The sequence below is a fragment of the Coenobita brevimanus genome, chromosome 82 (genome assembly GCF_032717465.1).
Source record: "Coenobita brevimanus isolate Jiangsu-jjx chromosome 82, ASM3271746v2, whole genome shotgun sequence".
In the NCBI taxonomy this organism is placed as follows: Eukaryota; Metazoa; Arthropoda; class Malacostraca; order Decapoda; family Coenobitidae; genus Coenobita; species Coenobita brevimanus.
The window spans coordinates 2,511,712-2,537,704 of NC_137035.1; the positions used below are offsets into that span (position 1 = coordinate 2,511,712).

The 25,993-nt window shown below is 41.8% G+C and overlaps 1 protein-coding gene across 1 annotated transcript in view; it reads right to left on the reverse strand.

The window, feature by feature from the left end:
• The window catches only part of LOC145409656 (glutamate receptor ionotropic, kainate 4-like), a 107,859-nt gene that overhangs the window by 67,174 nt on the left and 14,692 nt on the right, over positions 1–25,993 (reverse strand). The window contains exons 4-8 of the mRNA XM_080280007.1: positions 16,796–16,968; positions 11,745–11,777; positions 10,363–10,544; positions 4,641–4,737; positions 4,061–4,249 (exon numbers count right to left, since the gene is read on the reverse strand). Coding sequence (XP_080136133.1) covers positions 4,061–4,249; positions 4,641–4,737; positions 10,363–10,544; positions 11,745–11,777; positions 16,796–16,968 — 674 coding nt within the window. The remainder of the gene's footprint in view (positions 1–4,060; positions 4,250–4,640; positions 4,738–10,362; positions 10,545–11,744; positions 11,778–16,795; positions 16,969–25,993) is intronic.

A 25,993-nucleotide genomic window follows, 5' to 3' on the forward strand; every position in this document is an offset into this window, starting at 1 on the left:
GTCAAGAGTTAGCTGGAGTGGATACAAGAGCTGACCAGGGTGTGAGAGGGTTAAGTGAGCCCAGAGATGAGAGAGAGAAGGGTGGTGAATTAAACCTGCAATAGGATCTCATTTTGAGGGGGAAATAAGAAAATTAGGCCTGTGTGGGCGAGATGAAAGGGTGGAGAAGTAGGCAAATAAATCTCATCTCGGCGTATTCAGTTACCGAGCAGAGACGTGGGATGCAGGGTTGCCAAGGTCGCGGTTTTCCCGCCAAATTGGGCTAGTTTGGAAGCTCTTCCGCGGGCAAATTTTACCGGTCGCGGGTTGCGGTTTTTTGGGCTGGTTTGAAAACTGTCGCGGTTTTTTGGGCTAGTTTAGAGTTAAACTACATCACCACAAAATACTGAGAGAGAGAGAGAGAGAGAGAGAGAGAGAGAGAGTTGTTTAAACATACGGCGGAGAAAGAGACCCTCTAATATTCCCATAGGGACCAGTGGGTGCAGCCCACGAGAGATCCAAAGCAGTTCTGGATAACTATAACCATAAAGATTCGTGCGGAGAGAGGGACTTCCAAGAATTAGGCAGTTTTGTTTTATCCCTGCTATCGTTGCCAGCAAGCAATGCCGCAATTGAGAGGGTTTTCTTTCAATATAATTTAGTGAAAGGCAAATTAAGAAACAGACTGCAGCATGAAACAGTTGAAAACACTCTTCATATCAGAGCATAATTATATGCAAAGACATAAAATGTGTTGTAATAATCTCACATCAAACAAAATGATGTTAGCAAATTTCACATATGACGTAATGTACACAACAAAGAACACAGTGATGATGATCATGTATTATTTATATAAAACACTAATTTCGCATAATAAAAGGGTTTTTTAAATAATTATTGGTGTTGGGCTACTTTTGGGCTGGTTTTCAGTTGGGTTTCCGCGGGTAGAGCAGGGTGCGACTTGGCAACCCTGGTGGGATGTGTTAGGTGAGCGAGATTTTGTGTGTGTGTGTGTGTGTGTGTGTGTGTGTGTGTGTGTGTGTGTGTGTGTGTGTGTGTGTGTGTGTGTGTGTAAAGAAGGAACCAAGGACAAGAAGCCCTTTAGATTGTTCCCTCCAAGAAAAAAAATAAAAAGATAACAGACAGCAAATTCAAGAAGGGATAATAAACTTTTAAAATTTATGCAGACTTTGGTTTATGGTGGGAGTGGGTTAGGTCAGTGTTATTAAACGCGCGATCTGGAGTTTAATTACTAATGTGAAAACCATGTGACAGCTAATTGCGTTCGCATGTTCAAAATTAACACCCAAATCTAATATAAGGTAAATTAAATGCAAGTACTTCTCCACATAAAGTTATACAACGATGAAAACAAAACACAGGATTTTCTCATCACACCTCAGAATGCAGTGTTCTTTCTCCTGGCCAAAAAAGAAGCCAAGAAGGAAAGCATAAAGCACATCACAGGCGGCCTTGGGTATTATCAAGTAGCTGCTCTTGACAATACCGACAAAGGCACCCACGAAAAAATTGTTGATAAGAGACAGCAATGAGAAAAACTGTCGATTAGAGAGACAGTGATGAGACGGGCAGGCTTTACAACCATCTATCTCTTCGCTTCGTCATCAAGGCGAAATCGACTGGCATTGCTTCTGTTTATCATTAACTCTTTTATTACCATGAGGGTTTTTTACGCGTTATTTTTTCTGTCTGTATGCCGCTCTATTCAGCTTAAGAGACTTCCTGAATTGGATCATTAAAAAAAGCCTTCAGTACTTTCCCTTCAGAGTCAAATATAATCGTCCAGAGAGCAAGAATTAGTCCTCACGATGAAGAGGCTGAGAATAATGAGTTCCATCTATTATTTTATTTTTTTTATTGTCATCTTTTCCTTTACTTTCCTCAACATGTCTCCCTCTAATTTCTGCTTCTTCCTTTCTACACTCATTCTCTGTGGATCGTTTCTCTTTTATATTTCTCTCTCTTTCCCTTCCCCTTTTCCTTTCTCCCTCCCTTCGTTCCTTTCTGCCTGTCTGGCTTCCTCTCTCTTACCTTTCTCTCTCTCTCTCTCACACACACACACACACACACACACACACACACACACACACACACACACACACGGATGAAAGTTAAGGCAGAGATCAAAGAGATTTAAGAAGTATGTTTTTAACCAAACAAGGCTTTTGTGGTTTAGTTTGCGTCCAAGGAGTATATTAAATCTTAAAGAAATATTCCAGTTTATTTATTTTTTTTACTTAAGAACAACTTTAGTGTAATGGACATAATTTGCTTGAGCTAAAGGGGGTCAATGGAGACTTTATTTAACGTCTTCGGTTGGAAAGGTTTCACGTAAGGTGGGCAAAATCATCTGGACATAGCAGGAATCAGGTACAAAGACGTGATCGAAGGAAAGGGGTTGATCTCGGGGGTACTGTTAACATCTGCAAGGTTTAATGTATGGAGAGAGAGAGAGAGAGAGAGAGAGAGAGAGAGAGAGAGAGAGAGAGAGAGAGTCTGCCACTGAAAAATACGATCTTGAAAGGACGACGTACAGAGCAGAATATGAAAATGAAATACCGGGCAGGTGAGCAATGAGGACTGTGCATGATGGAGGCAGAATGTGAGGGCCGGGTACGTATGATGCTGGTGGAGTTGGCGTATATTAAACACTACAGAGTTCGTCCAGCCAAGTCAACCTGATGCTTACTGAACAGGTGAAAGGGCGAGGAATGATGTCAGCCACGATGAAATACCACTACTTCCTCAGGCTTGCACGTATGTTTTTTAATACAAATGTAAAGAACGATAGAACCATCTAAATGACAGGGTTAAATATAGCATTTATGTACCTCTCCACTAATTGGATGCTCTCCAAAACTTAATTAAATCACATGGTAGCACCAAGTTAAACTATAAATGACGCCACGGTCATCATGAGTTTAATATTACACAGTGCACAGTGACAGTGCAGTACTGTTGATAAACTGTTCATTAATTCTGTGTAGCAACCATCATTCCTTTTCTAACCAACTTTTATATCAACATCAAGGTATGTGTCAAAATGTAGAGTAACTTGATGTTCATCCTGGTACAATAGATTTATCAGTATGGACGAAGTATAGCACAGCAGGTGTACAAATGTCGACATCAATGTTCTCAGTTCAGCCTTGATGGTGGGGAATTCTTATTTTTCCTGGGTTCGAAATATGGCAAAAGGGATCTTCTAACCACTTTTACCAGCAAAATTCATACAGGAACTAGTCATTCACTGATGTCCCACGTACCATGTATTTAGGGAAACGTAATTCACAGAGGAAAATAATAATTACTCATTTCAATAATGAATAATCCTCTTCAACATTATTACTGCCTCATCACTCTAGTGTAGGTATGATCTTAGGCATGAATTACTACTTGGACAAACCAGCTCCTACAGTTGTCCTATTGTACATACTACATCATCAAAAATCCCAGCATTTGTATTCATTTTACAGCTACCTGGATTAACTCTTTCACGATGGTTGACATCCTTATTTTACTGAGGCTGGCTACGGAGAATTTAATATCCACAGGGAAACCTCTCCTCGTTCAATGAATAAAGAGAATTTCGAATGCCATCTTAGAAAACAGAATCTCCAGTGCCATCTTAGGAAACAGATTCTTCAGTGCCATCTCAGTAATCAAATTCATCGAGGGTGAGTCGCATTTCAGGTGTCACATGAGAGTAGTAAACACCTCATAAAGTAGCCATAAACTGCCGCACAGACAAACCCGTTCCTCACAAATCCTCATCACCCTTCCCTAGCCAAGGCCAAGAACACTGTCTCTAAGGAAAATTAAGAGTATGTTTCTGGCAGTCGCATTTTGGGAGGAACAAACCTGTATTATTTTAAGGACTTCTTGTGCAGAGGAGAACTTTGCTGTACTTTCAGCCTTTGTTTTTTTTTTCTCACTCCACACACACACACACACACACACACACACACACACACACACACACACACAAGCAGCCCCTCACAAACACCTCACAAGCATCACACATCCCAAACACCCCACAAACATCCCAACCACCTACCTTCCTATAGAGGGCTCCTATGACCCCGTCCCAGGTGCGGTTCTTATCCGGAGCGCCCCATGTGTGGAACCACCTGAGGGCGACCCGGAAGTGCAGGTGGTGCTGAAGGAGGCGTAGAATGTGGTAGGAATAGCCAGTGAGGGAGGTGGATCCGTCGGGGTGGCTGACCTGGTGGAGCACTCGGGGTTTCTGTGGAAAGATGGAGAGAAGGAAGTCGAGGAGGAAAGAGAAAGGGAGAGAGAAGGGAGAAAGGAGGTATATGTGGAAGGAAGAGAGAGAGAGAGAGACAGACAGACAGACAGACAGACAAACAGACAGACAGACAGACAGACAGACAGACAGAGATGTAGGAACAGGGAAGTACGAAAAAAAGAAAAGGAAAGGGCGAACTGGAGTGAGAAAGGGAAGGGAAGTAACAGAGAAGGGAGCGGGGTAGAGAAGAGGAGTAGGCAAGAAAGGGGAAAACAAGAGTAGTAACAGAGGTAGACGGAGAGAGAAGGGTAGTAGATGAAACGAATCTCCGTAACACTCATGGTTTCTACGGTGAGAGAGAGAGAGAGAGAGAGAGCATTATACTCACACTAATCACGCCTATCGTCAACACTCGGTCTTTGAGGTCACTGGAGCGAGGTGGAAATATCTCAGGACCAACCACCAGACCACGACCGACCATCCACCTGTGGCCAAAGAGAGAGATGTACGGTTGATTGTGGTGGTTGTGGTTAACTGTGGTGGTTGTGACTGAGTGTGGTTGTTGCTGTGGTCGTGGTTGACTGAGGTGGTGGTGGGGGTGGGGGTGGTTCAGTGGTGTGTGAGTGCTTGTAGTGGTGGTTTGGTGGATGTGTCGTTATAGTGCAGTGGTTCCCAGCTTTTTTCTTTCTGTGCTCCCCTCCCTTCCCCCCGACAGAACACGACAACCTCCATGACCTCCATCTACATCCTCCTTTGTAGAGGCAAGCAGCGCATCGACCCTTGGATGAGAATGTTTGATATGATATTCGTGCACGAGAAAGAACACTAAAAATATCGAATGAAAATCTTATCGCTAAGGTTTAAGCTAGACATTTGCTGCTGATATGGGTATCAGTGACTGAGTCACAGTATGGCACAACACAGGTCACCTTCCATGTGGTATTACTGTAATTACACCGACTTGCTTTGGTGCTCAGCATCCTGGAAAACTGCTTTACAGAGGCAGGGAGACAAAAATAATAAGAACACGCGAAACAGCTACTTTTTTATTACTAAGGCAATAACTCATGCCCGCCAAAAAGTTCCTCTCTCCATATGTGTCTGTGTCAAATGAATCTTTTCAATTTTCCAAAAAGTCATCTTGCATTGTTAGCAGGACAGCGCTCCACGAGAAGACTGACTGAAAAACGATTTTTCACGAACATTACTTAAGGAAAATAATTACGACATTCGGTTTCATGTGATTCTCAGCGACTAACCTATGGCCATAGTGACATAAACACCACGGTCTCCCGGGAGGCCATGGTCCCCAGACGTTCAAAGACATTGTAGTGAATGTGGTGGTTGTGGTTGAATTTAGTTTATTTGGGGGAAGCCAATCACAGTGATGGGCTCAGCTGTATCAGTTAAACCCCTCCATTGAGACTTATAAACTCAGCGTTACAAATCAGGTTATATCATGAATAAAATATAAAAGACATCATCTGAGCTGAGGGACTGACGGGTTAATGTCTTTCCTCATTACTACTCCTTCTCTCTTGTCTCTCTTCTTTCCCTCTTACACTCTTTCCTCCTCCTTACGTATCCTCTGTCTTCCTTTTCTCTGTTACCCTTGCTGTCTATATTACTCCCTCCTTGTATCACTACCTTTCTTCTTCATACTTTTCTCCGTTCTTCTTCTCCTTCTTCTTCCTTCTTTACTCCTTTGATTTCTCTCCTTGAAACTTCAACTTCGGAGGATGATCTACATATTTAAGCCTTTGACCCTGGACAATGTTACTCCCCACTGAGAAACCACGAGGCCTTAATCTTAAAAACATCCCCCTATCCTTTCCCATGTCACACTCATCATGTCTCCAATTTCCCTCTTCCTTTACTTCTCTCTTTCTCTTCTCTCGCCTTTTCCTCTCTTTCCTCTTCCTGCGATTTCTCTCTCGTCCAAAAAGACTTCCTCCTCTTCCTTTCTCTATCCTGCTCATCGTCTCTTTGATCCGCTTGTCCTCCTCTTAGTAATCCCAACATATCTCTCCTCGTTCATCTAATTTTTCGCTCCTCCCTCCTTCCAACTCTTCCTCATCAGTCTCTTGTCTCCCTTCTCCTGCTACCGCTTCTCTTTTCCCTCATTCATTTTCCACATATAAAATGCCAACTGATCTCTCCTCCTTTTCCAGTTAATCCTCTTCGGGCCCAGTTTGTCAGATGTTATTCAGCTCGGGGGAATTTTTCTAGTCTGGTTGCTGGATATAGCCTTCATTGACCTACTAAAATGGGTGAGAGGTTTCCCAAGGCAGGTAAAATAAACTACAAAAATAATGTTATCGGTGTGAGTGGCTATTTTCGTCACTGTTGCCATCTCTCTTCTCCTACGCATCGACATTCTTTTCCTCTTTTCTTTACCCCATTTTTCCTCTCCCTGATCCCCTCCTCCTCATACCACCCTTCCTCTCTTTCCTCAGGTACACGGATATCCTGTCTCCTTGCATTTCCCTCATTTCTTCTTTACCCATTTATTCTCCTTTATCATCGGCTCTTTCTCCTAGCCTAAAGTTTCCCTCCCTATTCCCCTCTTTCTCCCTTTCCTCAGTGACACCTCAACCTTCTCCCATTTTCTTTCCTATCAGTCCTTTCGCTCTTGTATTGCTATTTCGACATCATTTTGCTTCATACCTCTTGTCTGTCTGTCCCTACCCTCTATTTAGCTCTCATTACTGAGTTTGGTATGAAACTCCTGTCTATACTCCAAGCCTCTCCTTTACATCTGCCTTATTTAATCTGTTTTGACATCTTGGCCTTATCGTCTCTTCTTCTTTTCGTATTGCCCTCTCTCATAGTTACTCTCTCATGGTCGAAATAACTCTAGCATTCTTTTTCAGGTAGAAGCAGACGATTTTATTCAGCTGAAATCGAGATATAGGAACCTCAGAAAGTTAATATTTCTACCTTTTACTCTTTCATGATCGGAGCAACTCTAGTGCTTTATTTCAGCCAATCTCATGTTATTATATTGAGCTGAGAGAGAGTCACAGGAGCCCAAGAAAGTCAATGATCTTAATATCGCTTCATCCTTCACGAACATTCTCCTCTTCTCTTCTTCCCCTGTCGCTGTTATCGTGTAGGAATGTGCAGCAAGGAGTGAGCAACCCCTTCAGACAGATGACGTGTTTTATCTTTTATTTCTAGCCACTTTCTGACGATTTTATTTATCGTAGGAAAAGTCTCTCTAAGTGAAAGAGTTAATGAATGCTATATCAAACCCCTCCTGCTCAAACCGTCGTTCTATACGGAGCAGCTTGTACAGCACCCTACCCGTATCCCTGACCGCCTTGGAGAGAGCTCCAACATACTTGACCTCTTCCTCACAACTAATCCTTCTGCTTACTCTGTTAATCTTTTCTCTCCGTTGGGCTCCTCCGATCACAACCTTATTACCTTAACCTGTCCTATCACTCCGGTACGGCCTGTGGACCCTCCAGGGAAACGTCGTCTGTGGCACTTTGGAGCCGCGAACTGGGAGGCCCTCAGGCAGTACTTCTTTGATTTTCCCTGGAATGATTATTGCTTCCATGGCCGGGAGCCATCTGAGTGTGCCTCGCGCATTACGGAGGTTATTCTCTCGGGCATGGAAGCATACATTCCTTTCTCATATCCTTTGACTAACGCAAGAAAGCCTTGGTTTAATCACGCTTGTTCTAATGCTGTCCGCAACAAGGAGAGGGCCTACAAAAGGTACCGGAGCCAACCCACACCTGAATCACATCATCTTTACGTTTCTGCCCGGAATCGTGCTAAGTCTGTTCTTCGCTCTACTAAAAATAATTTCATCCATACTAAATGCTCTCAACTCTCCAACTCGAATTCTTCCCGCTCCTTCTGGCACCTTGCCAAAAATCTTTCTAACAACTTTACCTCATCATCCTTCCCTCCTCTTTTCTACTCTGATGGTTCTGTAGCTATTTCTTCTACTGATAAAGCAGATCTCTTCGCACAGACTTTCTCCTCCAATTCCACCTTAGACGATTCCGGTGCTGTTCCTCCATCACTTCTCCCCTCTGACTTCCTCATGGCTGACATTAAAATTTCTTCAGTTGATGTATTTTCTGCCATCACTGGCCTCAGTACTAACAAGGCATATGGGCCTGATGGGGTCCCTCCTGTTGTTCTCAAGAACTGTGCTTCTGTGCTTACACCCTGCCTAGGCAAACTCTTTCGCCTTTGTCTGTCAACTTGTACCTTTCCTTCTTGCTGGAAGTTTGCTCTCATTCAGCCAGTCCCAAAGAAGGGTGACCACTCCCAACCCTCTAACTATCGTCCAATTGCTTTAACGTCCTGTATTTCAAAAGTTTTCGAGTCAATTCTTAATAGAAAAATTTTAAGGCATCTTTCCTATCACAACCTTCTTTCCGATCGTCAGTATGGGTTCCGTCAGGGACGCTCCACTGGCGATCTTCTCACCTACCTTTCAGACTCCTGGTCATCCTCCTTTCGGGACTTTGGCGAAAGCTTTGCCATTGCACTTGACATCTCAAAGGCTTTCGATCGAGTCTGGCATAAATCTTTAATTTCCAAACTGCCCTCCTACGGTTTCTATCCTTCTATCTGTGCCTTCATCGCTAGCCTCCTTTCTGGTCGTTCTATAGCCGCTGTTGTAGACGGCCATCGTTCTTCTCCTAGATCTATCAACAGTGGTGTTCCTCAGGGCTCTGTCCTATCACCAACTCTCTTCCTTTTATTCATCAATGATCTTCTAAGCTGTACATCTAACCCTATCCACTCATACGCTGATGACTCCACCCTTCACCTTTCCATTCGGTTCCCGCAACGCCCATCTCAACAGTTACTTCAAGAAACAAGGGATGAGGCTATGGCACACCTAATGTCTGACTTGGCTCGTATCGCTGACTGGGGTAAAAATAATATGGTTGTCTTTAATGCATCTAAGACTCAGTTCTTACACCTATCAACCCGACAAAATCTTCCACAGGTATACCCATTAATGTTTAATAATATTCAGCTTAATCCTGCATCATCCTTGAACATGCTTGGGGTTTCATTTACTCGGGACTTATCTTGGAAAGATCATATTACATCTCTTGTAAAATCTGCTTCTAAGAGATTGGGTGTGCTAAGCCGACTCCGCTCTTTCTTTACCCCTGCACAATTGTTGACTCTATACAGAGGTTTTATCCGCCCCTGTGTGGAGTACAACTCTCATGTGTGGGGAGGCTCCCCACATACAGCTCTTCTCAATAGGGTGGAGTCAAAGGCTTTTCGTCTCATTAACTCTCCTCCTCTTACTGACTCCCTTCAACCTCTGTCTCTTCGCCGCACTGTTGCATCTTTATCTCTTTTCTATCGCTACTTTAATGGTCACTGCTCCTCTGAACTGTCTGCTTGCATTCCTCCACCTCTACGACGGGCGCGTAGCACCCGTCTGGCAGCAAACTCTCATCCCTTTTCTGTCCAACTCTCTAATGCAAGAGTTAACCGTTACTCCCAGTCTTTCATTTATGCAACAGGTCAACTCTGGAACTGTCTCCCTCTGTCTGTATTTCCTGCTGCCTATGATCTCCAGTCTTTCAAACGCAGTGTGTCCAGGCATCTCAAAATGATCGGATCTTGAATTTGGCTCTCTATTGTATTTTGTTTTTCTCTTGGAGGGAACTGTTACTGCGGGCCATGGCCTTTGGTTCCTTCTTCCTCGCATAAAAAAAAAAAAATATATATATCCTGAAATAAGAAGATAAAGATAAGGAAGTCATCAAAGTGAAAGGAATAATTCACCGTAGTTCACCTTCAACAGTCATTCACTGTTCCACTTCTCGTATTCCTCCGCATATTGCTGTTGGTGAGAGACTAAGTGGACTGAGCGGAGTAAACACAGGGACAAAGAAAATGGAGAGAGGTGCACGGGGGACTAAACAATAAAGCAGAGGACACGTGCAGAACATTAGCCTATCATTCCCAGAAGTCAGCCTCGCCCGAAAGGTCAAAAAGAAAAACTAAATCCAGGGAAATACTTCGCATGTCACACACACACACACACACACACACACACACACACACACACACACACACACACACACACACACACACACACACACACACCTCACCTTCCGATATACTTAAACACCTTGCCACCATCGCCAGGGGACAGCAGGGTGTATGCCGCCAGGACAGCAGGGTCATACAGGGAGGGACGCAGCAGCAGGGCCAGGGAGCCTTCCTCCAGGGCGTCTGTCATCTCCTGCAGGCTGGCGGAGGTGTCAAGAACCACGTAGAACCACCGGGTGATCTGGAGAGAGAGGAGAGAGAACTGGAGAGACAGGAGAGAGAAATGGAGACATTCGAGGGGGAAATGGAGAGATAGAAGAAAGAGAAATGGAGAGATACGAGAAAGAACTGGAGAGATACGAGAGAGAAATGGAGAGATTCAAGAGAGAAATGGAGAGATAGAACTGCAAGGATACGAAAGAGAACTGGAGAGACACGAGAAAGAAATGGAGAGATTCAAGAGAGAAATGGAGAGATACAAGAGAGAAGGAAGGCCAGAGATGAGTGGGGTGTTGTGCCACGAAGATCCAAATGGTGGTTCGGAGAGAGAGAGAGAGAGAGAGAGAGAGAGAGAGAGAGAGAGAGAGAGAGAGAGAAGAGGGGGAGAGAGAGAGAGACCGGATGTAGGACCGAAACTATATTTGAATAAACTTAACAGTCTACCTTCCTTTAAGTAACTTTTCCACACAGATCTATGAAAATAAAACCACAAACTGTATTTTTAAAAGTAGCATACGAACAATCACAAAATACCAGCAATAACACAGAAATAAACAGAAAATACCAGCAGTAACATAGATATAAACACAAAATACCAGCAATAACAAAGATATAAACACAAAATACCAGCCATAACACATATATAAACACAAAATACCAGCAACAATACAGATATAAACACAAAATACCAGCCATAACACATATATAAACACAAAATACCAGCCATAACACAGATATAAACACAAAATACCAGCAATAACACAGATATGAACACAAAATACCAGCAATAACACAAATATAAACACAAAATACCAGCAATAACACATATATAAACACAAAACACCAGCCATAACACATATATAAACACAAAATACCATCAGTAATACAGATATAAACACAAAATACCAGGAATAACACCTATATAAACACAAAATACCATCAATAACGGATATAAACACAAAATACCAGCAATAACACAGATATAAACACAAAATACCAGCAATAACAGATATAAACACAAAATACCATCAATAACAGATATAAACACAAAATACCAGCAATAACACAGATAGAAAAACAAAATACCAGCAATAACACAGATATAAACACAAAATACCAGCAATAACAGATATAAACACAAAATACCATCAATAACAGATATAAACACAAAATACCATCAATACCACAGATATAAACACAAAATTAATACCTTTTGACTTACCATAGTGTTGATGACATCCATGAAGGCTCTTCTCTGTGGGGGGGGAGGGAGAAGAGGGAGGAGGGAGAGAAAGGAGAGGGAGGGAGAAGAGGAAGGGGAGATGAGAGAGGCGAGAGAGAGGAGGAAATGGAGAAATGATTTGATGGGGAGGAACGGTGTGTGAGAGAAGGGGAGGTATAGATACAAGGAAGGGTGATAATGAGAATTGGAAGAGTAACAAGGAAAAAAAAAGCAAAGAATATGTGTTTGTGTGTGGGAGAGAGAGAGAGAGAGAGAGAGAGAGAGAGAGAGAGAGAGAGAGAGAGAGAGAGAGAGAGAGAGAGAGAGAGAGCGGGGAAAGAACAAAACAGAAAAGGTTGAGGGAAAGATAATTGCAATCGAGAGTAGGGGACGGAAAAAATAAAAAAAATAAATAAAAAGAAGACAACAGGGAAATTATAAGAGGAAGGAGGGAAGGAATGGAAAAAGAGGAAACAAAAACAGATGATTAATATATTTGTTTTGGTAATTGTCTCTCTCCTTTCAATATATATATTTTTCACACAAGTCCCTTCCATCCATTAAGAATTTTTTAAGGAACAAGAGTGTTAATTACTCTCTCTAATCTTTTTACTTCTTCAAGATGGTGATTTTCTGCAGGTGTATTTTTCTTGTTAAATTAAGAAGTTTATTTTTGACCTAAGGAGAGTCTTTTCAAACTGGGGGGAGTATAGATTTCAGAGTCCTTTGAGAGTACTTTGAGAGTCCTGTGAGAGTCCTTTGAGAGTCCTTTGATAGTACTTTGAGAATCCTTTGAGAGTCCTTTGAGAGTCCTTTGATGGTACTTTGAGAATCCTTTGAGAGTCCTTTGAGAGTCCTGTGAGAGTCCTTTGATAGTCCTGTGAGAGTCCTTTGAGAGTCCTTTGAGAACCCTTTGAAAGTCCTTTGAGAGTCCTTTGAAAGTCCTTTGAGAGTCCTTTGAGATTCCTTTGAGAATCCTTTGAAAGCCCTTTGAGAGTCCTTTTGGAGTCCTTTGAGAGTCTGTCTGTCTGTCTGTCTGTCTCTCTCTCCCTCTCTCTCTTCATATCCCGTTCATCTAAATTCCTCGCATTCTCCCTTCCTCACTCCCATTCCTCTTTCCTCTCTTCCCCTCCTCCTTCCTCTCATTTTCTCCTTCCCTCCTTTATTTTCCCCTTCTTAAGCTTTATGTCAACTGATATCAAGAGACAGAACCCTCCCTTAACACTCTCTCTCTCTCTTTAAAAGGTAAGAAATTATCGAATGATGTAAATTTCTCGTGTCATAAAATTTGGGGAAAAAAAATATTGGTGTACATCTAGTAAGGCATTTAACCAAAGACTTCCTACTGTACCCAACACTTTTTCTTAAGAGAAAGTGAATTAGCTGCTGGCCCTCATCTGCTCCTATCTCCTGCCTGGAGTGTTACCTTTGACCATGGACTCAATACGGTACGTGTGGAGTGACACTGGATGCTGAGACGACTGGGCACAACACCACTAGGCTGCAACTCAAACTCCGACAGTGGGTGTAAAGGTATAATTATTAGTGTTACTGAAGGAGTCTTGGTGAGGCGTAAAGGAATGGTAGCGAGACAGGAAGGTGTGAAACGAAGCTGTGTAAAAGGTGACACGCAACCATGGTAAGGAGTAAGAAAAACTGACTACAATTCACTCTAGAACTAAGAGAAGGGGAGTGGCGAGAAGGAATATAGCAACCTACCCATCCAGACCATGAGGGCGTACTTGCACATTGATGTTCCAGTAGTCATGTGAGTCAGCTTCTCATTCAATGTCACATCCTCCTAATAACAACACTTTGAGGACACAACTACACCTTATCATGGGGCAAAGCACTTATCGGACTCACAATGATAGATATAAGAAAGGACTGCATCACGAATACTAGGTAACTTATAATGTCCGTAAGTGATAATAAAAACAAAACTTCTTAATTCCATGGAGGGGGAGGGGAAGACCAAGCAGTGAGGAGCCCCTAGGGAAAAACCATACCACATGCTCTACTTCCTTTGTTTCTATTTAACTTTTGATTCTAGGAGCTGCAACAGAGACATAATTCGTCCGGAGAGAGGGGAATATGGAGAATTCACTCTAATTCACTCTACAACCCTACACCAGGTTGGATGTCGTAAAAAAAAAAAAAAAAGACAAAGACAAAGAAAAAGAAAAAAAAGATGAATGATTGGCAGGCAAGTGTGTAGTCTGTTCGAGTGAAATGCTAAATAACAGCAACAACAACAAAAACCACAACAAAAACAACAACAAAAACAAAAACCACAACAAAAACAACAACAAAAACAACAACAAAAACAAAAACAAAAACAAAAACAACAACAATAATAATAATAATAAAGACTAAAGGTGTAAGCCAGTGTGAAAATGGAAGAATCACAGGTGAGGGACGTCAAAAGAGCCACCAGTTTCACCCCCAAGCTTCCCCTTTGGAGCCATTCACGTCCACGCCTTCCACGCCAACGCACACGGCACGGTGACCAAAGAGAGAGAAGAGGACAAAAAGGCACGAGGGAAGAAACGAGAGAGGAAATACAAAAGGCAGCGCGGCGCGAAAAAAAGGAAAACCTGACAAAAGGGAAAACACGTAAGAGAGAAAATGATAAAAGAGAAGGAAAGGTGGAAAAGAATAAGAAGCAATAAAATGAAGGAAGAAATATGGGTCAAACGTAGGAGGGAAAAAAGCGAGAGGAAATATCTGGAGCAAATGAAAATAGCTCGATTAAGGAAAGGAGAGGGAATAAAGAAGAGGAAAAAATTTCAGATGAAAATATTAGCGAGGAAAACACAAAGGGAAAATATGAACAAACCGAAATAGAAAAACAACTGAAAGGAAAATGGCAGTCTAAGCCCCCAGTGAATGAAAAGAAAAAGATAAGAGGGGAGAAACGACAGAGGAAATCAGATCAAAATCAAGAAACGGCCAGACCAGAGGGACCAAGCAGACAAAAGGAAAGAAACGAAAGAAAGGAAATACGAGATAAGAGAATAGGACACACGAGGACAATTGGGAAGAAACGATAGTGAGGAAGTAAAAGAGATAAATGGCAAAAGCTGCATAAATTCTGAGGAAAAGGATGAACTAAACTAAAGGAAATGACAGCACTAAATAGCGAAAACAAAATTATTAAAGAAGACGCATAAAATTCCACAACCAATTTTCTTACGACAATGAACCTCTTAATGATTTTTCACCTTAAGGGAAAATAAGAGGCCATATTTCGTAAAGCAGAGAGAGAGAGAGAGAAAGAGAGAGAGAGAGAGAGAGAGAGAGAGACAGAGACAGAGAGAGACTAGAACAACAACAACAACAACAAAAAGAAGATTCAGACTATGCCTATCGACTGCAGGAATAATACAGACAGTCAATATATACCAAGTCTCAGTCTTCCCCTAAAACACAAGCCACAATAGTCGGTTTACTTCCAGGTCCCCAATTGCTTTGCTGGGTAAATAGGGAAAAGGGGAAAATAAGAAAACAAATGGTGGGAGTCCAGTAGGAGCTGTGTTGCATGCCCGCCTTGATGGAGAAAGCATACATTAAAATATAAAACAGATATCTTGCACTGAGGTGAAGTGGAGATTAGTGAAGTAATGATACTGAGAGAGAGAAAGAGAGAGAGAGAGAGAGAGAGAGAGAGAGAGAGAGAGAGAGAGAGAGAGAGAGAGAGAGAGAGAGAGAGAGAGAATGGATACTTCAAAGACAGTGTGGGCAAAGAACACGAGAAGCATATCTTACAAAGTGAAAAAATAAAAGTGATAAATAGTTAGAGGTGGCAGGATTTGAGAGGAGCAAAAGCTGAAATGGAGTTAGCCTGCAAGAACGACTCTGATGGTAATTTAGGAAAAGACGAAACATATATTTATATATATATTTTTTTTCAGAAAGAACCTCGTTGCCTTGGTGTGATAAACGAGAATATCAAAGTAAAACAGAGACAAAACCCCGACTGATATACAAAAACATTTACCCTCTTGAAATGGTAAAAATACAAATGATCACGGTAGCAATAATAAGTGGAATCAAGGACTTCAGTGAAAATCCCACACTACCTGGCACGCCGGAGCTCTACCTTGCCCATCCTACTCTAGCACAGGTAAGTAATATTTAATGGTCGCTGATCCTGTACAGTCAGCCTCATAAATTCAGCAATTATTCCGTCAATTCTGATACATTTAAGGAATGTCTGCCACTTTCCTCCCTGAAACATCATATTCAAGTTACCTATGGACAAAGACACATACCACGGCACTCTCAGTTTAGGAGGGATGGTCACAAGAAAGCAGTGGGAGGTGATGGAATATTGGACGAGCTTATGTATCTATTTCTATACAGGAATATTAATTAAAAACGTAAAACATATGCACTAGACTTGTTCGTTATTTCCTGCTTACCAGTTTACCTGAAGGCAGAAATATTGGTACCGGGAGTAAGGTTTATTGACGTGTAATTGTGAGCTCAGTCGAGGCACTCTGAAAAATGTTCCTTGTAAGGTTTTTTGTGCTCTTCGGTAGCTTGCTGTAAGATTTCGGTGAGAGTTTTGCACCATCATCATCATCATCAGTATCCTATTTCTAGTAACAAATGGGGTGGGCCTGATTCAGTAATAAGAACGTGAGCGCACAGAATTGGAGAATAATGAAAAGTGCCCATGGAACTTAGCTCAATATCTATTCACCCAACACTCATGCCCTTCAGGATTTTCGGCTTCACTTCACAAACCGACCATCCACACAACAGGGTATTTGTTTTTTACACGTCTTCTCCCCACTCACACACACGAGCCTCCTTCTCCCTGTAAGCATAGTATTAAACACGCTCCTTTCAAAACTCACTCCAGTGTCCCGTTCTGCCATCCTTGCTTCAATTTTTCGACTTAGTATCAATCAGTCTTCTCTCGGTCTGTCTCTGTTTGTCTCTGTCCGTTGCTGTCACTGCCTGTCTATCTGTGTTTATCTTTCTGCCTGTCTCCCCCCCCCCTCTCTCTCTCTCTCTCTCTCTCTCTCTCTCTCCGCACCTACCATCTCAATAATCGTGAGGATATCGGTGGATGATCCGTACACCATGAACTGATCCGTACTCAGGTAGCCTTCAGTGGGTCCCAGGTGGCTGAGGAAGAGGTGCAGGTCTGGCCATACCTCTATCTGGATGTAATTGCTGTTGAGGGCGTAGAGCATCCTATCCAGACCTTCAACTGGAGAGAGAGAGAGAGATGGAGTGTGAGGATGAGGGTTCTGAGTGGCGTAAAGGGAGTAAGATAGATGAAGTGTGGAATGGATAATGGAAGAGATACAGGTAAAGCCACACCTCAACCTGGATGTAGCTGCTGTTGAGGGCGTGGAACATCGTGTGTAGATCTTCAACTGTTGAGAGAGAGAGAGAGAGAGAGAGAGAGAGAGAGAGAGAGAGAGAGAGAGAGAGAGAGAGCACAGTGATGCCAAGTTCTCTTTACCCTTAACCCTTTGGCCTTCACCTTTGACTCACCTGCACCAAAATCAGTTATCCCCCCCTCTCCCATACCCACACACAATGCCTGTGCCAAGTTTGATCTATATGGCATCAGATATTCAGCACTTAACACAGCTCCGTGAACTTTGACCTTGATCCATGACCGTGACCTTCCATCCATCGGCACAAAAATGGAATCTCTTCTTTCCAGATCCTCACAAAGTGTATGTACCAGTTTGGATGACAATCGGATCAGGCCTTCATGAGATATTTTGTTAACATAGATAGCCTACATACAGAAGAACGTACTCAATCATAGTGGCTACTTCTTCAGTGTAAGTAAAAAGTGTGAGAATAAATGTTGCTCTCTGACGTTCCAGGAGGAATGAGTTATAATGAAGAAAGGACACGATGCTGCCAGGGCCTGTCAGTGAACCTTTACCCCTGATAGTACCTGAAGGGATGGGTCAACCAGTTCTACAGTACCCGTAACAGTACCCGTGATAGTACCCTTGATAGTACCTGTGATAGTACCCGTGATAGTACCTGAAGGGATGGGTCTGCCAGTCCAGCAGTACCCGTGACAGTACCCAGGATAGTACCCGTGACAGTACCTCAAGGGATGGGTCTGCCAGCTCAGTAATACCCACGATAGTACCCATTATAGTACCTGAAGTGATGGGCCTTCCAGTCCAGCAGTACCCAAACCCGTTGCTGCAGCCGTACACAGGAATCCAATTAGTAGGAGTGAAGGGAGTGGCGGGGCTTATGGCAATGTGTGTGCCTGGTGTCCTCAGGTACAGAGTCCTGGATCACACCTGTAATTACCTACTTACCTCAGATCCAATCAAAGCTTTAGTGTCTACAACCGTTCAACTTTGCTCTGGTGGGGCTGGATTATATTCTACAATTTTCGAAACCGCTATTTTACACCCAAACAGCACAATGTGGACGGGATGCCATGGTTCATTTTAGGTAAAGAAGTGGGTGGAAAATATTATCATGGAAAAATATAGACTTATACCAGTTGACGCTCTCCTGCATTTTGGCACAGTAGGTACCTGTTCCCTAAACTGGTCAGTGTAAAATAATTGCTGTTAGAGACGCCTGAATTATACCGATAGCTACTGTGATCAAGTTGTTGTCTATGTATGTATACATGTACTGTATGTGTGCACTGTATACATATATGTATTTTAAGAACTATAATACGATCTGCATTAGTAGTTTCACATCCTTCTCCCCAGTTTGAACGAATGAAAATTACAGTAGACTGAGAGAAAGTGGTAGGTCGAGTGTGGGGGAGAGGAAGTAATGGAAGTGTAATGTATTCTTTGGAGGAGAGGGAAAGAACAGAAAGGCAAGGGAGACAGCGAGAGAGAGGGAAAGGAAAAGAATGCTAGAGCAGGGGAAGAGGAAGGATGGTTGTCGAGAGAGGGGATAGAACTGATGGATTTGGTAGACTAAAAGTGAGTGTACAAAATCTCTCTGGGAGTGAGAGAAAGGGCAAAAAGGTAAGCAAAAGGGAAAGGGAAGAGTGGAGCATGTGACGGGGAGAGAGCGAGAGAATGTAGAAGAATTTGGTGGAATGAGGGGAGAGGAGAATGATGGGAAGGAGGAGGGCTGTGGGGGGAGGGAGGAAGGGAACAGCAGTGTAAGAGTTAGAAGGGTTTGCTAGAGTAAGGGTGTGTTAAGGGTGAGGCCCGAGTTAGGACGGGGGGAAAAATAGCGAAAAAATTAATCTTACACTATGCTACGCTCAGGACAATCCATTTCAAACTCCCAAGCATAATGTAGCTGACAGTGAGAAAGTAAATGGCCAGGACGTTAAGCAGCGAAACGTGGTGATCTTTGTCTAGGTTTACTCTGATCTAGCCAGCACGATCAGAGAGTACAAAATTCTGAAGTGGCGAGGGAGAGTATGATACAAAAAGGTGAAGGTTGACAGCAAGGGAGAGGGAGTTAGAAGAGTACAAGTAGTGAGGAAGGGTGGAGGAGGGCAAGGGTTGGCAGCAGGGAAGGGAGAAACTAAGGGATACCTGGAAGTAGAGAGGGAGAGTTTGGAATTCAGGAAGCTTGGAAGTGTGTAGAAGGGAAAGTCAAAGTGCAGGACAATGAATGAGAGCAAAAGTTAGGTATATAAGAGAGAGAGAGAGAGAGAGAGAGAGAGAGAGAGAGAGAGAGAGAGAGAGAGAGAGAGAGAGAGAGAGAGAGAGAGAGAGAGAGAGAGAGAGAGAGAGAGAGAGAGAGAGAGAGAGAGAGAGAGAGAGAGAGAGTTATGCTGAGGGGAGACAACGAGAAAATGTGAGATACGATAGAGAGGGGAAGTGTGATAACCGAACCAGGAATAAAGAGGGACAATAACTGAAAGAGATAGAATGGAAGGGAGCAAAGGAATGAGAGAGAAAGTGAGAAATTCATGCATGTAAAAAGCGTGGACGTAGTGGAAAATATTGGGTGATCTTGCCTTGCTAGTGCAGTCTCCCCTCCTTTCTCTCTCTCTCTCTCTCTCTCATCGTACCCAACTCTCTGATCCTTCTGTAAATAGGAACCGAACCCATTTCAAAGTCACTCCAAAGACGCATCATATCATTGACTCACAAGACTGAATTTCCCCTTTGGTGTTCAGAAACTTTACATCTGACGAAAAAAGTTTACGCGAGCCCTTCAGCCCCATTTTCCCAAAGGATACTGTATTCTTTTATCTTCTTGACCTCTTTAATCCTGAGACGTTTTTCTTAATTTCTACTTAGCTCTACATCAGAGGTTTCCAAACTTTTCCTGGTCATTCCCCACATTTGCCACACACCTTTGATGTTTCCCCCGCTTCGCTTTTGAGAGTTACTTTAAATAATTCTTGGTTCTGAGGTCAGTCGTCTCCATTTAGCGATGTTTTTATCAAGCAGCGGCAAGATAGGTAGCGTTATTAGGGAGATGTTTTTACAAAGTTCTGAGAATGTTTTAAAGATTCTGCACTTTTATACAGTATGATAATTACTGATAACCAAAATTCTGTTCTTACTTTAAAAATACACACGCAGTTTAAAACACAAATAGCATCTGGCCACAAAATATGAAATCAATAACTGCAATCACTATGGTAATTTTGACTTTAACTGTTGTGCCCTCCTATGTCTAAATTTCTCCCGGGGGGGGGGGGAATTCCCTCCCATCCCGCAATACGGAACCCCTGCTGTACAGAATTTATATAGTGTTATGGAGGCCTCTTATAGTGATGTGGTAACGAAAACTACACCTAACCTTTCCTGTTATGAGAGTAGCCAAAGCTGTATAATATTTACTGGAGAAAAAGAGGAATACACTGCTAAATACATGGCAGAACTGAAGAGGCTGACTCCTTTAGCTCTGCGACTGCACTGTTTTTTTTGATAACCTGCCTAAAAACTGCCATCTCTCCATCTCGAAACATATACTGTAATAAAATGTTATGCTGCCACTGACCCATGTGCACTAAGTTGCAAAATGACAAAAATTTACATCAAGTTAAAGTAAAAACAATATGATTATCCTTTTCCTTTCCTCAGTCAAACATAATAATACTGAAGCTTGTTTTCTTGAATTTGAATCAAAAGTTGGACAAAAATAATGTTTTTCATATCACTTTTTCACACACACACACACACACACACACACACACACACACACACACACACACACACACACACACAAATCGTATTAGCTCTCCGTTAACGTCCTCGGTGCTAAAGTTTCCCTCAAACGCATGACATTATCCATTGTCAAACTGTACCCGCGAAATTTGCGTTGGACTTCGCGGTCAAATCTGATGTATGTACTGCTGTAGATGATGCAGTGCTGCTTGCAAATATCGGACAAGAGGTTGGTAGATGGTTGCAAAGCCTGGTAGATGTCTGTGAGCGTCGTGCTTTGAAAGTATAATTATGTAGGTAAGAGTGTAGCGATGATTGCTGAGAGAGGTGATTCCCAGTGTGATGTTACAGTGAATGGAGAAAGACATGAACTGGTGAAAAGGCTTTGAAGGGGTAAGGTGATGATGATAATGATGATAGATTTATTATTTTTTTTCTCCAGGATACACCTTCCTATGCTCTGTTCACTTTATCTTGGCTAAAAAAAAATTCTCCCCATCTGAGCTGTCACAAGAAATTTGCATGAGAAGACGGAGGGATAGGGTGGAGAGGGAGGGGAAGACCGAGAATGAGATGAAGGGATATGTATATGAGAGAGGGGTGTGTAAGTCAGAGAGGGCAGCTTGATGGTGGAGGACAGGGTGGCGATTTATTTGTGGCCACCCCTTATGGGAGTAAAGCGTCTGAAGAGATAGATAGATCGAGAGATAGATAGACAGGGTGACATGGAGGCAATGCGTTTGTGGCCACCCATTGCGGAATATAGGAGTCTGGCTAGAGATAAATTGATATGGAAATAATAACAGATTGATAAATAAATAAATACAGATAGATAGATAAATAGACAGACAGATTGTGGTGGGTTGGGTGGCTTATCAATTATTTACCTGGCTTTGGGATGGTAGTAGATATGTAGAGTAGGATGGAAGGGCCAGTAAAAAGAATGACTGAGTTAAAAGACCATTTGTTAGAAGCCTATACAGTGTTAGAAAGCCATCCATTTGTGCCTGAAGTAGTGTTAGAAACCCATTTAGAAATCCGTCCATTAATGCCTGAATTAATGTTAGAAGCGTTAGAAAGCCATTTGCTTATCCCAGATTTGGCGTTAGAAAGCCATTTACTTATCCTTGAATTAGCGTTAGACCATTTGATAGCTGAATTAATGTTAGAAAGCCATGTTACTGCCTGAGTTAGTGTTAGAAAGTCATCCATCAGTACCTGAATCAGTGTTAGAAAGCCATTTGTTAGAAATCAAATCACAGACACCTGTAAACCGTAATTACGCAACTGATGGCGATTAGACAGTAATAAACAATCATGGCCTCGTGTATCCCCGTGTCCACGTAAAGGTGAACTTAGAGATCAATACACACAATGATTAGGCTAAGGACCGTAATGACGAAGACCGCGAGAACATATGGAGGGGGGGGGACCAGGGGCACTGAATCGGGCATTATATCGGGCACTGAATCGGATATTAAATCGGGCATTGAGTTGGAATCATGAGGACTGTTTGGACCATTATTCCCCCAAGACAGCGGACCTGACTCATGGCTATTAGTTCATTGATTCGTCCGGCCTCACTCTGTTTTACTTGAGGGGGTCGACTCCGGACTACTCATTGACTCAGTCGGAGGTAGAAAGTATAACTCATTCGGGGTATTAAGGGCAAAGGTCCTCACCCTGACCCCGTCCTCGGTCTGCTCCTCCATAGTGTCCCAGTGCAATATTTCGTGGGATCGGATGCGTTGACCCCAAACTGACGTGTATTCGCAGGTAATTTCAACGCATCTGTCCTGCGTTGACGACTCCTCGTTTTCCCCCCCGTCATCACCGTCTTTTTCTTCGCCACCCCTGCCTGCCTTACTTTTTGGCACCGTCTTCATTTTAAACACAATCTTATCGCCCAGATGAGCCACGGTGGTATAGAGATGAACCCCTGTCCCCTGTAAACTGTGCCCCTCTCCTGCTTTCTCCTCGTCGTCCAGCACATCAACCCCTCTGGATTCCATCCCTAGGTGTTCTAGCTCAAAACTAAAGGTCATCCATACATGAAGCTGGTATACTTCGACCAGGACCCGGGTCGTAAGAACCCAAGCCAATTCGGTTAGATTTACAACCCCGCAAATCCCATTCACTTTTAGGGTACTTTCTTGTAGCGAATGTAAATGGGGTTTACTTAGCGTTTGTCCATCTTCTATGACTATGAAGTCGATCGAGATGGGACCATATGCCATATTGAACAACTTTATGAAGTCAAAACACGGTATGGTTCTCGAAATGCATATGATTTTGCTGTTGCACGACTGCTCCTGCATGAGTCGGATCACGTCATAGAGGGTGGTGTCCAGGTCCTCGTGATCGGCATAGCGTGTCAAGCTTTGGGGGTCCCTGAAGATTTCCAAGGCTTCCAGGGCTTCAGTCTTACACATCAGTGTCCCGCCCGAGTGTGTCAGGGTGTACTTGCTACCGCCAAGGGCGAAGTAGGTCAAATGCACACCGAGGGACTTGTCGTCACACTCGGGTATGCTGGCTATACAGCTTTTTAGTCTTTTCAAAACAACGTCCATGTCGGAGGGATTGGGTGTCACTTCTACGATGAAGATGAAAACGCTAGCCGGCTGTGTGGCAAGTAGCTACGAGGGTAATTTTGCGGAGGGAGTGGGTGCTGTGGAGGGTGAGGGAAAGGTGAAGGATGAGCCGGGGAGGAAGATAAACATCTCACTCTCTAGTCCTGTCTCCTTTTCACTCTCCCGTCCTGTCTTCTTTTCGACCTCCTGCTCTGTCTTTTGGTCAGCCTCCATTCGTGTTTCTTGGTCGGCCTCCTGTCCCATCTCACTCTCTTGCCCCTCCTCCTCCTCATCATCATTCTCATGCCTTTCCTCCTCCTGACTCACTTGCCCCTCCTCTTCACTCTCTCTCCTAGTCAGAACGGTCAACATCTTCCTGTACCTGCCTCCAACGACAAGCTCCAATGTCCTTCCATTCTTCACTGCCGCTCTCAGCATCTCAACCGACACGCGACCGTCCACTTTCCGGGAGAAATTCCATACCCTGCTACCCCTCATCTTAATTTTTACCTCCTTTTTCTTAAGCGTCCCATCTTCGCCATCCCCTAAGGAGCTTTCGGGGGGGAGGATGGGGTCCAGGTTGATCTCAAATCCGCACTCTTCATAGCCATCCCACTTGCTCTCCTGCCAAGCCTCCTTCAGAAGTCCCACACGCACCACCTTCTTCTTAAACGACCAGCTTAAGAGTTTGGGTTTCCTCTGCGTGCGTGGCCAAGCGACTATGCCACGAACATTATTTGATTTTTCCGCCATAATTGATTCTATGGGACGGGCGTCGCTAGAATCACAAACCATTATAGCTGACGACTTTTTATTCAAGTCGAGAATCAACTCAAAATTTAAATATATATATAATTAACACTATATCACAAAAAACGAAAAAAGATACCGAAACTGTAGAAAAATATTAAGTAAAAAAAAATTTGAAATACGAACACCAAAGATTTGAACGATATATATGTGAGAAATATCAATATATAAATAGTATGAAAATATCTGGTAAATTTCGATATAAATATACTTGTAAATCGTAAATGCAAATGAGACGAAATAATGCAATAGAAACTCTGGAAATGAGTGCTTGTGAGAGAGAGAGAGAGAGAGAGGCCGTTTTCACCTTAATAAATAATAGACATCTTAGAATATGGTCTTAGAGAGAAGGAAAGAGGGTCGATTTAAGATGATGGGAATTATAGTGACTGTAGAATTAGCGAGAGAGAGAGAGAGAGAGAGAGAGAGAGAGAGAGAGAGAAAGAGATGATAATAAGAGTAATAGCAATAGTAATGACAAACAATAGTATTAGTAATTATAATAAAAATAATAGTAATGATTATAGTAATGATAATAAAAGTAATAGTAATGCTGATAATGGTAATGATAATATTTGTAATGATGATAATAGTAATAGTAATGATGATAGTAATGATAATAAAAGTAATAGTAATCCTGATAACAGTAATGATAATTGTAATGATGATAATAGTAATAGTAATGATGATAGTAATAGTAGTGATAATAATATTATTGATGATAATAGTAACAGTAATTGTGATAGTAATAGTAGTAATAGTAAGTCATGATAATAGTAATAGTAATTGTGATAGTAATAGTAGTGATAATAATATTGATGATAATAGTAATAGTAATTGTGATAGTAAGGGTAGTGATAGTAACAGTCATGATAATAATAGTAATAGTAATTATATTAAGGGTAATGATAATAATAGTAATAGTAACAATAATGATCAAAATACTGATAGTAATAATAGTAATAGTAACAGTAAATATAGCAATAGTAATAGTAATGACAATAATGGTAACAGTAATGATGTAATAGTAATGGTAATGATGATAGTAATAGTAATAGCAATGATAGTAATAGTAATGATGATAATAGTTATAGTAATGGTGATAGTATTAAGAGAGATAGTAATAGTAATGATGCTAATAGTAATAGTAATGATAATAGTAATAGTTGTATTAATGATACTAATACTAATAGTAATAACAGTAATAGTAACTGTAATTATAGCAATAATAATAGTAATGATAGTAACAGTAATGATGATAATGGTAATAGTAAAATAGTAGGAGTAATAGTAATGATGATAATAGTAATAACAATAATAGTAATAGTAATGATGATAACAGTAATAGGAATGATGATAATAAAAATAGTAATAGTAATGATAATAGTAATAGTAATGATAATAATAGTATAGTAATAGTTATGATAATAATAGTAACAGTGATGATGATGATAGAAATAGCAATAATAATGATAATAATAATAGTAGTGATAATAATAGTAATAATAATGATGACAGTAATAGTAATGACGGTAACAGTAATAGTATGAACAGTGATAATAATAGTAATGATGATGACAGTAATAGAAATGATGAAAATAGTAATAGTAAGAATAATGATGATTATGATATAGTAATGATGATGAAAGTAATAGTAATAACAGTAATAGTAATGATGATAATAGTAATAGTAGTAATAAAAATAGTAGGCTAATAGTAATGATGATAATCGTAATAGTAACAAAAATGATTATGATAGTAA